The following is a 13,705-nucleotide window of genomic DNA, read 5'->3' on the forward strand; positions in this document are numbered from 1 at the left end:
GGATGCAGACTTTTACAACCTCTCTGGGCAACCTGTACCAGTGCTTGCTCACCCTCACAGTAAAAAAGCATCTCCTGATGTTCAAAGAGAACCTCCTGTGTTGAAACACACAGGAGGCTTGTGCCCATTGCCTCTGGTCCCGTCACTGGGCACTACTGACAAGAACCTGGCTCCATATTCTTAAACACCCTCCCTTCAAGTATTTTTACACATTGATGAGATCCCCCTTGCACCTTCTCTTCTCCAGGTGGAGCAGTCCAAGCTCTCTCAGCCATTCCTCATGTGAGAGATGCTCCAGCCTCTTAATCAACTTCATAACCCTTTGCCACACTCTCTCCAGTAGCTCCAGATCTCTCTTGTACTGGTGAGCTGAGAACTGGACCCAGCACTCCAGGCAACTCCCTACCAGTGCTGAGCAGAGGGGAAGGATCACCTCCCTTGACCTGCTGGCAACACCCCCCCGATGCAGCTCAGGAGACAGTCATCCTTTTTTGGCACAAGGGCACATTGGTGGCTCATGTTCAGCTTGGCATCCACCAGGACCCCCCCATGCCCTTTTCTGCAAAGCTGCTTTCAAAATGGTCAGCCCCCAGCATATATTGGTACATGGGGTTATTCTTCCCTGGGTGCAGGACTTGGCATTTCCTTTGTTGAACTGCATGAGGTTCCTGTCAGCCCATTTCTCCAGCCTGTTGAGGTCTCTCTGAATGGCAGCACGACCCTCTGCTGTATGAGCCACTCCTCCCAGTTTTGTATCATCAGCAAACTTGCTGAGGGTATGCTCTGCCCCATCACCCAGATCATTAAGGAAGATGCCGAACAGTATTGGCTGCTGGCATACACCACTAGTTACTGGCCTCCAGCTAGACTTTGTACCACTTAGCACTATGTCAGTCTTCATGATGTACTAGAGACACTTCTCATGTGAACAGGAAAAGCGTTAGCAAGAACAGAATTTTAATAGGGAAGGAACTGGGTTCCCCCCCTCATTCTATGAATAGAAGTTTTTACATGAATCACTATTTAGAGATGAAGTCATTTCAGGGACTTGGAACACAGTGTTTAAAAACATGTTTTTCATCTGCCAGGTACTGAGGCTATTTAAAGGACTGAGACATGACAGACTTTGGATAACTCTTCAAGCAGCTATAATCTTCCTTTTCTGTTGTCTCCTTAACTATCTTCTAGTAATACATGGGGTAATTGCTACTTTAGCTTAAGGGTAAACATGGGCATCACTCAGACTGAAATCTATAAGAAGAGCAGGCTGATAAGGGTCATCACTGAAGAGAGCAAAAGGCCATCTTACAAAGCTAAAGCTCACATAAGCAAAGAGGTCAGGCGAAGGGAGGTCCTGTGAAGAAGTGGTGCAAGGGGTCAGCACAGAACACGACTAACCTGTCCAGCAGTAAAGGGGAAGGCTGATTCCAACCAAGAAGCCCACTGCGGGGCAGAAGAGAGACAGGCCACGTGCTCAGTACACAAAGACAGCTGAAGAATGGGTAAAAAGAACAAGAACAAAGTAGAGGAAAAGATGGTCTTCTTCCCACCTCTTCAGTAGGCTGTGGAGAGGTAGCGAGTAGTCAAGAGGAACCAGGGCAGCTGGCTATTGTTATTAGTGCCCACAGACTAAATAGGTATGTCAAAGAAACTTTCTTCTGCCTAAAGCAAAATAGCATTGCCCTTTTTCTTTTTTTTTTTTTTTTTTTTAAAAAAGAAGGCTGATGCCGGTGCCAGACAGACTGATCTGACACAGGTATTCTAACACAGCAGGCTGTGTTTCTTTGTTTTATGCTCTGCCAGAGAACGAACATGCAGAGCTATTTTCAAGTCAGAACAAACTTTAAAATTACCCTTGAAGTTTGCCCTGCCCCAGCTTCACTACATGACAAATTTAAATTGAAGAAAACCAGGACTAGAAGAGGATGGGAGAGAAGGGGAAACATTAAATTACAGGATAATTTGCAACAAACCTGGAGAGGCCTTTAGAGGAACAGCATCAAGGTAGTTATCAGAGGTGTGGCTTAACAACAGTGCTGGGAAAGACCATTTCCCATTACTGATTCCCCCACCCCGCCCAACTCATTCACTCATCATCCCATTTCACCTCATTAATTTTTATGTCGGTTTCTGCAAATCTAATTGCCCTGGTCTAAAGTGTCAAAATACCTACATATGAAATTGCTATGTTTATTTCAAGGAACATATGTATAATCATACAGTAATTGTTATAATTTAGAAGATGTCTTTATCTTGCTACAGATGGAGTTAAAACTACAAGCTTATAAATCTGTGTACACTTAAAACACGCTTACACTACAATGTAAACAAAGCATTTGCTATCACCCAGTCTGTTACAATTTTAATCTGCATTCATCTAAACTAGCAGCACTACCTTTGCCAAGAAAACCATCCAGAACTGAAGTATAACATGGAATATAGATATACAAGAAGCAACTGCATGTTTCCAACCAATCCCGTATGTGTCCTGCAAAACCAGGAACCTTCCCCTTGAATAATGCTGGCATTTTTATATTTATTTTTGGAGGGTGAGGCAGGGGCCCTAGCATCTCTTATTCCAGCAGTTGTATTGGTAACTTCTTACATATGAATCAAATGCAACGTCTCCATGAATCTACAAATCATCCTTTTATCATCGAAGTTAGACTTCCCAGTGTGTAGCTGAGAATGCTGACAAGTATTTCAGCCTATTGCCTGCTCTCAGGACTCTGAGGAACAGAAAAGACTGTGACAATCTGTGGCTATTCCATAACAGTATTGCTTGGAATAACCTAAATAACAAGCCAAGCACACACTATTTACTGTGATGAATGACTCAAAAATCCCTGGAGACAGGGTAGATGAGCGGAGTCACCCTTCCCCTCTTTGCAACCAGCCAGCCAGGAGAACTGCATAGCATCAGTGATAGCACAGTTCCACCACAACCACCAGTGCACTGTATGGTGGGAGACAGAAGTGGAGAAGTGCAATGACAAAACAAGCTTGGAAATAAAAAAGTGTTCCTTCTCCTTTCTGCAGTCAGTAGGTACTGAGAGGAACCTTTCCTCAAATTGCCTGTTTTTAAAGATACATCAATGCTTCTGCCAAATAAAGACCCAGAAATAGGGACTATAGTTGGGAACGTGCTGGAATTTCTTCAACATGTGAGAAGTACCTGCTTTTTGCCAAATAAAATATAGCTTAAATAAAGGAAAAATGAAGATATTTCAGCCATGACTAGGAGGTGGTGGTAGTCCCCTTGGTTTTCCGGCTGAAATGCCAAATCTGTTCTCTGCCTTTTTGGCTCAATACAGGCATTGCCAAGGTTATGCTAAAAGTGGAGCTTGTCTTTTATTTGGTGGCAGTGGGAGAGTGGAAATACATACATGTTCGTCAGAATATAGAGAAAGCAATTAAAGGAAATACTAAGTGAGAGGACTGAGGCAAGATGGAAAAAAAAAAGAAGAAATCAGATGCTGAAGATGACATGAAAGAGTAGCAGTAACTTGTAATGAAAGAACAGAATGGACAGAGAAGATGAGGAAGAAAAAACAAGAGCAGTAGAGCGAGATGGCCCAAGTCCATCTTGCAAACACACTATTTGATAACTGCCACTAATATTTATTAAATCAATTACACCCACAAAAATAACACCTGACATGCCTTAAGAATACCAGTAAAGTTCATTTGGCAATATGCAACAGCTGCTTTTCCTTATGGTTTCCCAGGCATAAGTTGTTTTTAAAACATACATATATCTAGATAGGCTACTGGACTTTCTAATTAGAGAAATTAACAGAACTCCCTTTTCCTTGCAGATGAAAGAGCTACAAAGTTTGGAGGTGAGAATTAATATTCATGTTTTTCCCTTAGTCTGAGAAACAAGCTAACTCACAAGCAAAGAAGCACTGGTTAGGTTGCATGTAACAAGCCAAGTTAACAACTGTGAGCATCTCCTAATAATAGGAAAACCAATGGCTTCCTTAACTACTAACTTCTATCTATATTTTACATGCATATTTTTATCTATGGCTTTTCAAAGGTGAAGCCTTTTTTTGTAGAGGTGTTCAGATGTACTTCGTAGATTCCACCTATACACTTTCCACTAAATAAGGAAACTCTCTTTCACTGAAAAGTAGTTTTGCACAACTTAGAAACACAAAAAAACCTAGCGCAAAGTTGCGCATCTCCTGTTTTCAGTATACCCTCTCCTACAGCTAATGTTCAGTAGTAAAGATTATATTAGCATGGTATAGCATTTAAACGTTTCAAGTCAACCATAACAAGGAGCATCTGATGTTTCTGTTCAATTTTGTAATTTGATAGAGCTTGTCCTATTTTCCCATTAAAAATTTTAGAACCATCCTTTTAACTGTTTAAAAAAGGTTGTTTACTTCTAAAGTACAACTGAGATTTCAAAGTACAGTTATGATTGGAATCCATTACAAAACGAATGTTAAGTACTTCAGGACTTTGTTAGAGATTAGCTTAAACCACACAAGAACTTAACACGAAACCCAGTAATTTTCAATTAAAGGAGTAAATGCTTTCTTGTTCTGCTTGAATATAAGCTATTTGCATTTTCTATTCTACCGGCCTTAATTCATCCTATTCCCTCATACATTTCAGGTCTAAGTAATTTTTCAATTTGCTTCTAACAGGCCTGTCATTATTTGAAGCCTAATCCCCTGATTTGTGCTTACATGAGAGAGAAGCAATATTCAAATGTGAACTATAAATTAAGAGTTTGAGTCTTGTATGGCTTTCATGTTCACAAGGACATTTACTAGTAAAGCTTAGCTGATGCAGAAAACTTGCCAAAACAGTTACAGGTCCCCAGTATAGGTCATCCACAGAGGAAACAAAAACAATTTCACAAGTAGCTAGTGGAATTTAGTCCCTAAATTTAAGTCATTTTTACCAAAGAACGTTCTCTAGAAACAGTTTCCAAACAGTATTATGAAGAATCTTCAAGGCATTCAAAATGCTAAAGAACAATGAACCAATTTAAAAAAAAAAAATCTAGACAATTCACAGTGCTGAAGGCCAAGTTTACTCCATTAAATAGCCTAAAGGCATTTCTATTTGCTGCTTAGCAGTTTTCTACCAGTACTTCAATTATGATGTGAGGAATCAGTCAGGTATTAGCTGAAACTACTTTATACCCTAAATTTCCTTTCACTCCCTCTGCATGATTCACAGTTGAATCCTTCAGTCCTGCTAATACAGTACCAAAAGTTTTTGCCAATTCAGGTAAGGTTTGAAAAGTAGGTCTCTGAGATGAGGTAGGACCAACAGCAAAATGAGATGCTTGTAACATTTTGGACATTAAAACAACTGTTACCTTAATTTCTCCTTGTTTTGTAGCAATTAATAAGTTAACTAGGAATTTCTTAGAAGATAAGCACTGAATCCAGCCCTTAAGATCTTCAGAATTCATTGAAAGCTGCAGAAGGGATATTTTCCTGCTGAGATTTGCTCCCCAACAACCCTACTGTTACCATCAGTACAAATGGTATCTAGAATTCTCCGATGGGCATTCTGCTCTAAATGGTTGCTGTCACTAACTTTTACTGATCCTCCAGAGGCAGCTTCACTTTCACATACTCCACACTTGCTCAGCATCTCTTAAATTCCCTCCTTTAGTGACTCCTTTCCCTAGCCTTCCAGTTACTAGTAAACCCCTTTCATACTTTGAAATGAAAAAAAAAAATCCTATGTTCATACCTGACTGGCATGTCTTTTCCAGCACATAGTTAGCTACCACAATGCGTGTCCACAGGTGCAATGTTTCCCAAACATACCAAGCAGAAACTCAATTTCTAAGTCAGAAGCCAAGATTCTGTGGAAAACTGAAGCTCACCAAAATGTGCCATTATGGCATTTGCCAAATTCTGCTTGCATCCAAATCTGACTCTGAAGCTGCAACAGGAATAAAGCTCTAAAATCAGGAGACAGAAAAGCTATAGCAGTCAACAGAGGAAGATCAAAAGTGTTAGAGAAGTTGCAGTTATTGAATTACTCTAATTAGAGCCTTACAACTTTGACTGAAAAAAGTGTATTATGCAAATATATGGTGAAAAACAACCGTAAGCCCAAAATTAGCATTAAGTGGTGTTTGTACCATAGAAAACAACTTCAATTTTTAAGTTAAGTTTATCAGATATCGGTAAATTACTTTAATGACAAGACAAGTTTATTTACTCAGAAAACATCAGATCACACATAGGTAGGAATTCTGAAACACAGATGATGACCTATACCCACAAGCTAGCACTAAAAGATGCAAGTTGCGGCATGCTGTAGGCCACAGCACCAAAACACAGTGTCCATCCTAAATGATTCCCGTGCACGCATATTACATTAAAACCCAGCACCACTGGGCACTGAAGGCAGCTTCCCATCTGTTAAATTCTTAGTTTGGTTCCCCTCGTCCATTCCGGGAACGGGAAAGATGTTTTGAAAGCATGCAGGAATGAAGTGCCAGCACTTAACACCCACGAAGCACCACGGCAGAGCCTGCCCCAGCCGGCGGGCCATGAGGTGCTCTCGGAGCAAGCCTATGAAGCAGCCGGGCCCCTCCCCGGCCTTGCAGGGTCCCTCCGGGGGATGGAGGGGCTTAAACGGCCGCGACGGCGCCGGTACTGCCGGGGGACGAGGCCCCTCGCCGCCTCGCACCCGTTTCCAAGGCGGCACGGGGGGTCTTTCCCGCCGGAGCCAGCCGGGGAGGAGGCGCAGAGAGGAGCAGCTGCCCAAGGCGAGGCGCGGAGGCCGGCGGGTCCCCCGGGGCGGGCTCGGGCTAGCCGCGCTGCCTCCTCGAGAGCCGCGGCAGAGCCCCAGGCCGGGCTCCGCCGGCGGGACAGCCCCTCCCGATCGCCTGACACCCCCGGGGCTGGGGGCAGACCCGCTGCCTCCCTCGCTTCCCGTCCTCCCCAGCGAGGGGGCGAGGCCCCCCTGCCGCCCCCTCAGGGCCGGCCTCCCGCCCCCCCGCTCGCCTCACCTGCTCGGCCCCCCGCCGCCGCCCACAGGAGGACGAGCCCCCAGCAGCACCACACGCCGCCGAGCCGGGCCATACTGCTGCTCCCCCGCGCCTCCTCTGAGCACCGGGAGGCGGCGGGACTTTAAGAAGTTCCCTGGCTCAGGGCAGGTCTCGCCGCTGCCCCCGCCTCCTCCGGCGCCCGCCCCGGCGCCCCGTGCTGGGGGTGGCCCTGCCGGGGCGAGGGCTGCCCCCCGCGCCGGCCGCCCTCTCCCCTCCGGGTCCGGGATGTACCCTGGAGGAGACCGGCAACGGCGGCCGCTTTTCACACCGCGCTTCCCGTCCGAGGTGTCGCGGCAGAGGCCCCGAGGCGGCCGTTGGGCCCAGGGTCGCCGGCTGTCCCGCCGGCCCGGCCTGCCTTCTGCCCTCTGTGCCCAGCCGCCTTGCAGCCCGGCGTGCTGGCGGTGATGGCAGAAGGCGCTGGGGAAGGCGTTAAAGTCAAGCTAGGCGGCAAGCCCAGGGCCCTGCCATGTTAAGTCAAGCTGGGCGTTGACCCCAGCGCTTGTTTGGAGCCCCCAAGGCCTGGCCAGGAGGTGGGGTTCACTCCAGGCTGAGGTCCGGCATCGCCACCATGCTGGCTGGCCTCCTATGGCACAAGGCAGTGAGGAGAGAGCCCCAGTCTAGTGCTGCTGGGCCACTGGGCTTGCCAAGGGTGATTAACCAAAAAGGGACAAAGGTTTATCAGGAAAGGCCCCCGTAAAGCAACATGAGTTATGTGGTGTCTTCTCAAACTGCGTTTTACATGAGATGAAGAGGAGCTTTTGGCCCTGTTGAGAAGAACAACCTCTGAGGGATGAACAACAAGCTGAGGGATGGTCCTTTTTTTAGGATTTAGAGACAGGGACAAGTTCCCGTGGGGTCTTCCCCTGCCCCCATGATTCAGATCATTTTGAGATGCTGCCTTTTCTTCTCCCCCAGTATTGGATATTCTACCACTGTCCTAAAACAGCCATTATTAGGACTTTGTGTTTTGGTAATTGTTTAAGATAGTTCAAATTTTATACCAGTGCCTGTAATAGCCTCATATAACGAGGTCACATGCAACCAGTTCAGGCCAAATAGCAAGACTTGGCCTCAAGCCCAGTGTAATAGCACTATAACACTATTGCTGGCTGCAGGGATCCTTTCATACCCATCACTGTTTTGTTCTGGGCTACTTTTCACTAAGAGATAAGAATAAAACACAGTGCTGTTACTTTTTTTTTTGCCTCCCCAGTGAAAAATAACTCTTAAATTTCTAATCATGAATGGATGGTGTGTTTGAAGGAACATTTTCCAAAGGTTTTTCCAAATGAGAAATTCACCTCTGTCACATGCTGCTCTCAGTGTGACTGTGCTGGTGAAGTAAAATACAAAATTATGTTTTCCATAGAATTCCCTGTATAGGATTACCACAGGGAAAAAAAAAAAAGTATTTAAAACAAGATTCTTTGTGTACAAGTGATGGGCATGGCCAGGAATTGGAGGCACATGCAAACTAGGATAGAGACCACAAATATACAATGCTGAAACAGGAGAGGAGTGCGGATGCATGACAAAAATGAGATGGAGACAAGGCGGGAGTCTGAATATGACCAAAGCTACAAAGGTCTTGATGTGTATTTGGAAAGATTCCCTTCCACATGCTCCCAGCCCAGGGATTCACAGAATTTTTTTTGGTGTGAGTTAAGTTCAAATGAATGGTGATGGTGCAGCCAAAATTCTTTCCACCTGGAGAACAAAATTATGTCTCACACTAGGTTTTTAATATACCATTTCACCGCTTAAAAACAACAGGAGAGGTGAATGACTGGACCTTCAGTGATAGATTTCTGATGGTAGAGGGCTCTCTGATCTGACATTTGATAACAAGATGCAATGGTAAGACATTGAATCTAAGACAGATTCAAACCAGGAACCAAGAGCAAATTTTTAAAAAGGGTAGTCAAAATTTATTTTATTGTGATGTATGGGGGACAGATACGTGCAGGGACAGAACCATGTAGAAAACAAACCTGCCAAAAGATGGGTCCGTCAACTTATTGCTAAGGTAACTATTTATCTTCAAAGAGTTATATGAAATTTATGATCTGAAGAATGCAGGAAAGAGAAGGGCTACTGAAAATTAAACACTGTTTAAATTAATTGTCTCAATCAGTGTCAGCAGACATTTGCTCTAAAATAATTTGTATCTCAAAGGTGTCAAGGATGGAACCCATAAAACTCCTCTTTAAAAATAGACTTACGTCACTTCAAAGACCAGAGCAACTCTGCTTAAGATAGTAGTAGTATTGGGCTTCTTCAGGCTTGAGGAGTCCAGCACTTGTTCCTGCATTACAGCTATGCTTGCTGGGCGTATCAGATACAGCAACCAGAATAGTCCAGTGGTGCCAAGAAGTACAGCAGTCGCATCCAAGAACGCAGACATAGAGACGAAGCTTGTTGATTGGCACCACGGGGCAGGAAATAGAAGACTTTATACTTTTTTACTGTACTGGTAGTCTTTTTAATACATACCAGTTTTAGAATACCAGACATTTTTTTCTATCCTTATCCCAATAAACACTTCCATTAGGACACAGACCAAAGAAGTAATGATATGGTATTAGTGCCAGTCCAAGTTTAAGATTGGTTACATATAATCTGAAAGCTGTGGCTGTTGGTTACATGCTGTCTGCTATTTCTGTCTATATCATGTTCCTGGGTGTAGGAATTTGCATTCATTAGGCAAGAGTGTAAGCCCTACACCACCTCCTGATTTAATTTTTCCAGGAATCGTTGCACTTCAGATCTGTCTATTTACACCTAGGTTGTTCTTTTTGTGCGTGTGTGTGTTCTTACAAAGCCAGTTTAGGCTGATAAATAAAAAACACAGGCAACTGGCTTGCTCTTTTTTAACATTTTTAGGTTGTTTACTTAGACAAAAATGCTGTTCAAAACCATAAAAGAATGATTTTGCACCAAGTTTTACGGTTTGAATACTGACCGATATTTGACAATGGTGAAAGAAGTAGCTCTGCTTTGAAAGCCACCAATGCACAAGAGGCCTTTGCAAAAATTTCACTCACTAGTTGTTATTTCTTCATGTGAATGCTGATTTTCTTTTACATGCATCACCTGTGCTTTGGTTGCTTTTTAAAGCTGTTTATAAATGTCATGGTGTCAGTTAATGAGCGAGTCATTTCAGTAAAACCTGAGTTCTGCCTGGTTGTGAAACTTCATCCAGAAGTTGAATTGAAAGTTTCTGTGGTTTAAGAAATTAATTTTTGTTGTTTTCTTCATTTCTGTTGCACTTCTGGTTTGGGGAGAGAAACGGAAGTGGAGAAAAGATATGAAAGTGTCTGTTTTTGCAAGATTTCCAGTTTTATTTTGCAGGCCCAAGGGATTCAGATAAGCTTTAGAAACCATACAACTTCTGGAGTAATCTCCCAAGGTAAATATCAGAAGTGTTGTCTCTTGAACAAAGGCAACTTGATTGAACAAAACATGTGAGACACAGGGGAAAACAACAGAAGCAGCAAAATGGCAACATATCCAGGATTTACATATGATATGTTTAATGTTATTTTCAAATATATTACAGCAAATCTTTCTTCAAATAAAAATTACAAATTAAATGCAACATTTAAAAATCATGACAAATTAAGGCTTTGCTGTGAATATTTTCAGAAGTGGATTACTGAACAGGCTATCACATTTAAAAAACTAACCAAAGCAAAAAAAACTATTTTCCAGGCTCAAGTGCAGATATTTTCATTTACCTCAAATCAGGCTGCATGTGTCCTACTGAAGTCATCCGACAATTTCGACGTTACAGTGAAGAGAGGTTTGATTTACTGATGGGAGGTCGGATGGTAGAAAGGATGCTTGAAAAGGTATTTTCCTTCTCCTCTAGCTGGGAGTATAAGCCTCCAGCCTTCACATGAAGTACTCCAGAGAGTTGCTGTAGCTTTTTGAGTCATACTAGACATCCAGTTTTAAAGATATGTGGCAGAATTCTCTGTGCTGGCCAGTTGCAGGTATTCCAGGGTACCTGATCGGTAGCTAGCTACCCGTGAAGGCTTCTGTGTCTTAAACCCTTCGTTTTCCCTTTTCTGAAGAATATTTGTTATCATCTCTGCTAAGTCATCTTGTAACCGCTGCTGATTCTCCCTGAAAGCAACAGGATAGAAAAAAAATTCAGTGATTCACATGTTTTTAGTGATCCCCAGATCCCCAGTGGTTTTTAAACATTTCTATCCTATGTTTATCTTCATGACGTTCACACACTACTGATAGAAGGTGTGGCCTACCAAATTCAGGTTCTGGATTTGAGAATAGAATTCAGGATTTACATGTGATTTTTCCAGATAGTATGGCTCACTCTTTCTGCACAGGAGGTCTGTAGCTGTGTCATTATCGACCTTAAAAAAATTTCAGCATCATTTGCATGAAAAGGAAGACATGAATTAGATCAACTCCACATCAAAATAGATTCTAGCTCTCAACACTATTACTGGTGCCAGCACTTCCACTCTTCAACTTCAGGTGGCCTTCAGTAACAGAGTTGCCAACTTTTCATAAATTTCTGCAGTGTGTCTGGCTTTTGCTGGACTGCCCCACATATGACAATTTTAAGGGGCAATTTTATCAGTCACAGCCTATATGAGGAAGCGAAAACAAAAACATCACTGACCACAGTAATCCAGTTTAAGAGGTACTTTCAATAGTTGAATTCCAGAAGAATTGCCAATTTGATAATTCTGATAGTCTCAACTGATCATACTAATTCAAAAGAGGAGTTCTCAGTTTACAAAAGAGTAATTTCCTGCTCGGCCAGAGGCAAACACTTGTACTTTATATAGTTGCTTCAAGTTGTACTGAAACACTGTCATTTCAAAGCAGATGGCAGCAAATTCCCACTTAGTAAAGAGCGACTGTACACAGGAGTTTAGAGCAGAAAGTGAGGAACTTCCACATTTAGTGAGTTTGCAGGAAATAATGCAGTACTCATATGCAAAATACACATGAAATAAATGCAACCAGTTATCCTGACTTCAATTTTGCATAGTTTCTCAAAAACAACACTTCCGCTCTTACTATATTTTATTCAATACTAATGCAAAATGATAGCTCAGTTACAGAACATCAACCTGTCCTGGTTTTGGCTGGGATAGAGTTAATTTCCTTCCTAGTAGCTGGTAGAGTGCTGCGTTTTGGATTTAGGATGAGAACAATGTTGATAACACAGCAATGTTTTAGTTGTTGCTAAGTAGTGCTTACACTAGCCAAGGACTTTTCAGCTCCCCATGCTCTACCGACTGAGAAGGCTGGAGGTGCACAAGAAGCTGGGAGGGGGCACAGCCAGGACAGCTGACCCAAACTGGCCAAAGGGACATTCCATACCATGTGACGTCATGCTCAGTACATAAACTGGGGAAAGCTGGCTGGGGGGGCCGCTGCTCAGGGACTGGCTGGGCATCGGTTGGTGGGTGGTGAGCAATTGCACTGTGCATCACTTGCTTTGTGTATTATTATTATTATTATTATTATTAAATTATTAAACTGTTCTTATCTCAACCCACGAGTTTTCTCACTTTTACTCTTTCAATTCTCTCCCCCATCCCACTGGGGCGGGGAGAGTGAGCGAGCGGCTGTGTGGTGCTCAGTTGCCGGCTGAGGTTAAACCACAACACAACCTCATATTTTTTTCTTGATAACTTATCTCTTACATATTAGAAAGTAAGCTTTTGTTCAATTTTTAAAGACTTTATGCCTGTGCCATACTACAGGAACTTTGTCCACCTCTTCTAGCAGAATACTGCTCGAAATCCTCAAGTTTCATTCTTCCTACGAATTCCCCAACAAGAGCTCACAGGCATAACATGGTATTACAGAGAGCTGCACATTCAGTTGCAGTTATCCTCTCACTGTACTGTCACACACAGGTGCCATTAGGACTAAAGTTTTGGGAATATGAATGTTTTTCATTTTTCTGTCCATCTCTTGCACTTGCCACATCAGCAACTTGTCCTGTAAGTCTTATTTCCCTTCCAAGGAAATGAACCTGTTAAGCGCTTATATATACAAATAACCTTCAGCACACGCATAGTCCCATGTCATTAATATTTACACATGTTTATATGCACGTACACTGTTAAGCCTCTAACTACTGAAGGCAAGTTGAGTGGTATAAAAAAACCCACAAGTGCCAGGGAGGAACAGTGAAGGCTAAAGCGCAAAGACTGGGAATTTCTCTTCACTTTTCACATATAAAGATCATCTTACACAGAAGGAGGTGTTGGGAGATTGTATTTCTTGTCCTCAGTACCCGTCAACCAGTAGGTAATCTCTGTTCCTCTGCCCTAAATATGCATGGCAAAGAAGAGAAAGCACAATTTAGGCATTAGAATGCAATTTCCTGTAGTTTAATTTACAGTATTAAATAATACTGTATTGCACATTGCCGTGTTTGCCTTTGCTTGTTTTCAGTAACTGATGCTCACAGCAAAGGATTAAAAATCAGATGTGAGAAGAAGAATAATGGGGGAGATGCAGCTGCACACCCACTCCTGTGTTCCATCACCTGAAACACACGCCATGGGAGAGGTGAGCTGTGCTACCTGCCATCAGCTCCCAAATACAGACATCTGCCAAGTGTAATAGACTGAAATAATTGGATTGGTAGATAGACAGCCAGATATCAGAGCA

The 13,705-nt window shown here is 43.0% G+C and overlaps 2 protein-coding genes across 2 annotated transcripts in view; both read right to left on the reverse strand.

Annotated features, from left to right (window-relative positions):
- The window catches only part of PLBD1 (phospholipase B domain containing 1), a 45,842-nt gene extending 38,752 nt beyond the window's left edge, over positions 1 to 7,090 (reverse strand). The window contains exon 1 of the mRNA XM_076328693.1: positions 7,001 to 7,090. Within this exon, the coding sequence (XP_076184808.1) occupies positions 7,001 to 7,073 (73 nt within the window). The 5' untranslated portion in view covers positions 7,074 to 7,090. The remainder of the gene's footprint in view (positions 1 to 7,000) is intronic.
- Positions 7,091 to 10,422: 3,332 nt separating this feature from the next.
- GUCY2C (guanylate cyclase 2C) overlaps positions 10,423 to 13,705 on the reverse strand; it is a 47,190-nt gene continuing 43,907 nt past the window's right edge. The window contains exons 26-27 of the mRNA XM_076328694.1: positions 13,283 to 13,359; positions 10,423 to 11,167 (exon numbers count right to left, since the gene is read on the reverse strand). Of these exons, the coding sequence (XP_076184809.1) occupies positions 10,993 to 11,167; positions 13,283 to 13,359 (252 nt within the window). The 3' untranslated portion in view covers positions 10,423 to 10,992. The remainder of the gene's footprint in view (positions 11,168 to 13,282; positions 13,360 to 13,705) is intronic.

This window comes from Aptenodytes patagonicus, chromosome 1 (genome assembly GCF_965638725.1).
Source record: "Aptenodytes patagonicus chromosome 1, bAptPat1.pri.cur, whole genome shotgun sequence".
Classification (NCBI taxonomy): domain Eukaryota; kingdom Metazoa; phylum Chordata; class Aves; order Sphenisciformes; family Spheniscidae; genus Aptenodytes; species Aptenodytes patagonicus.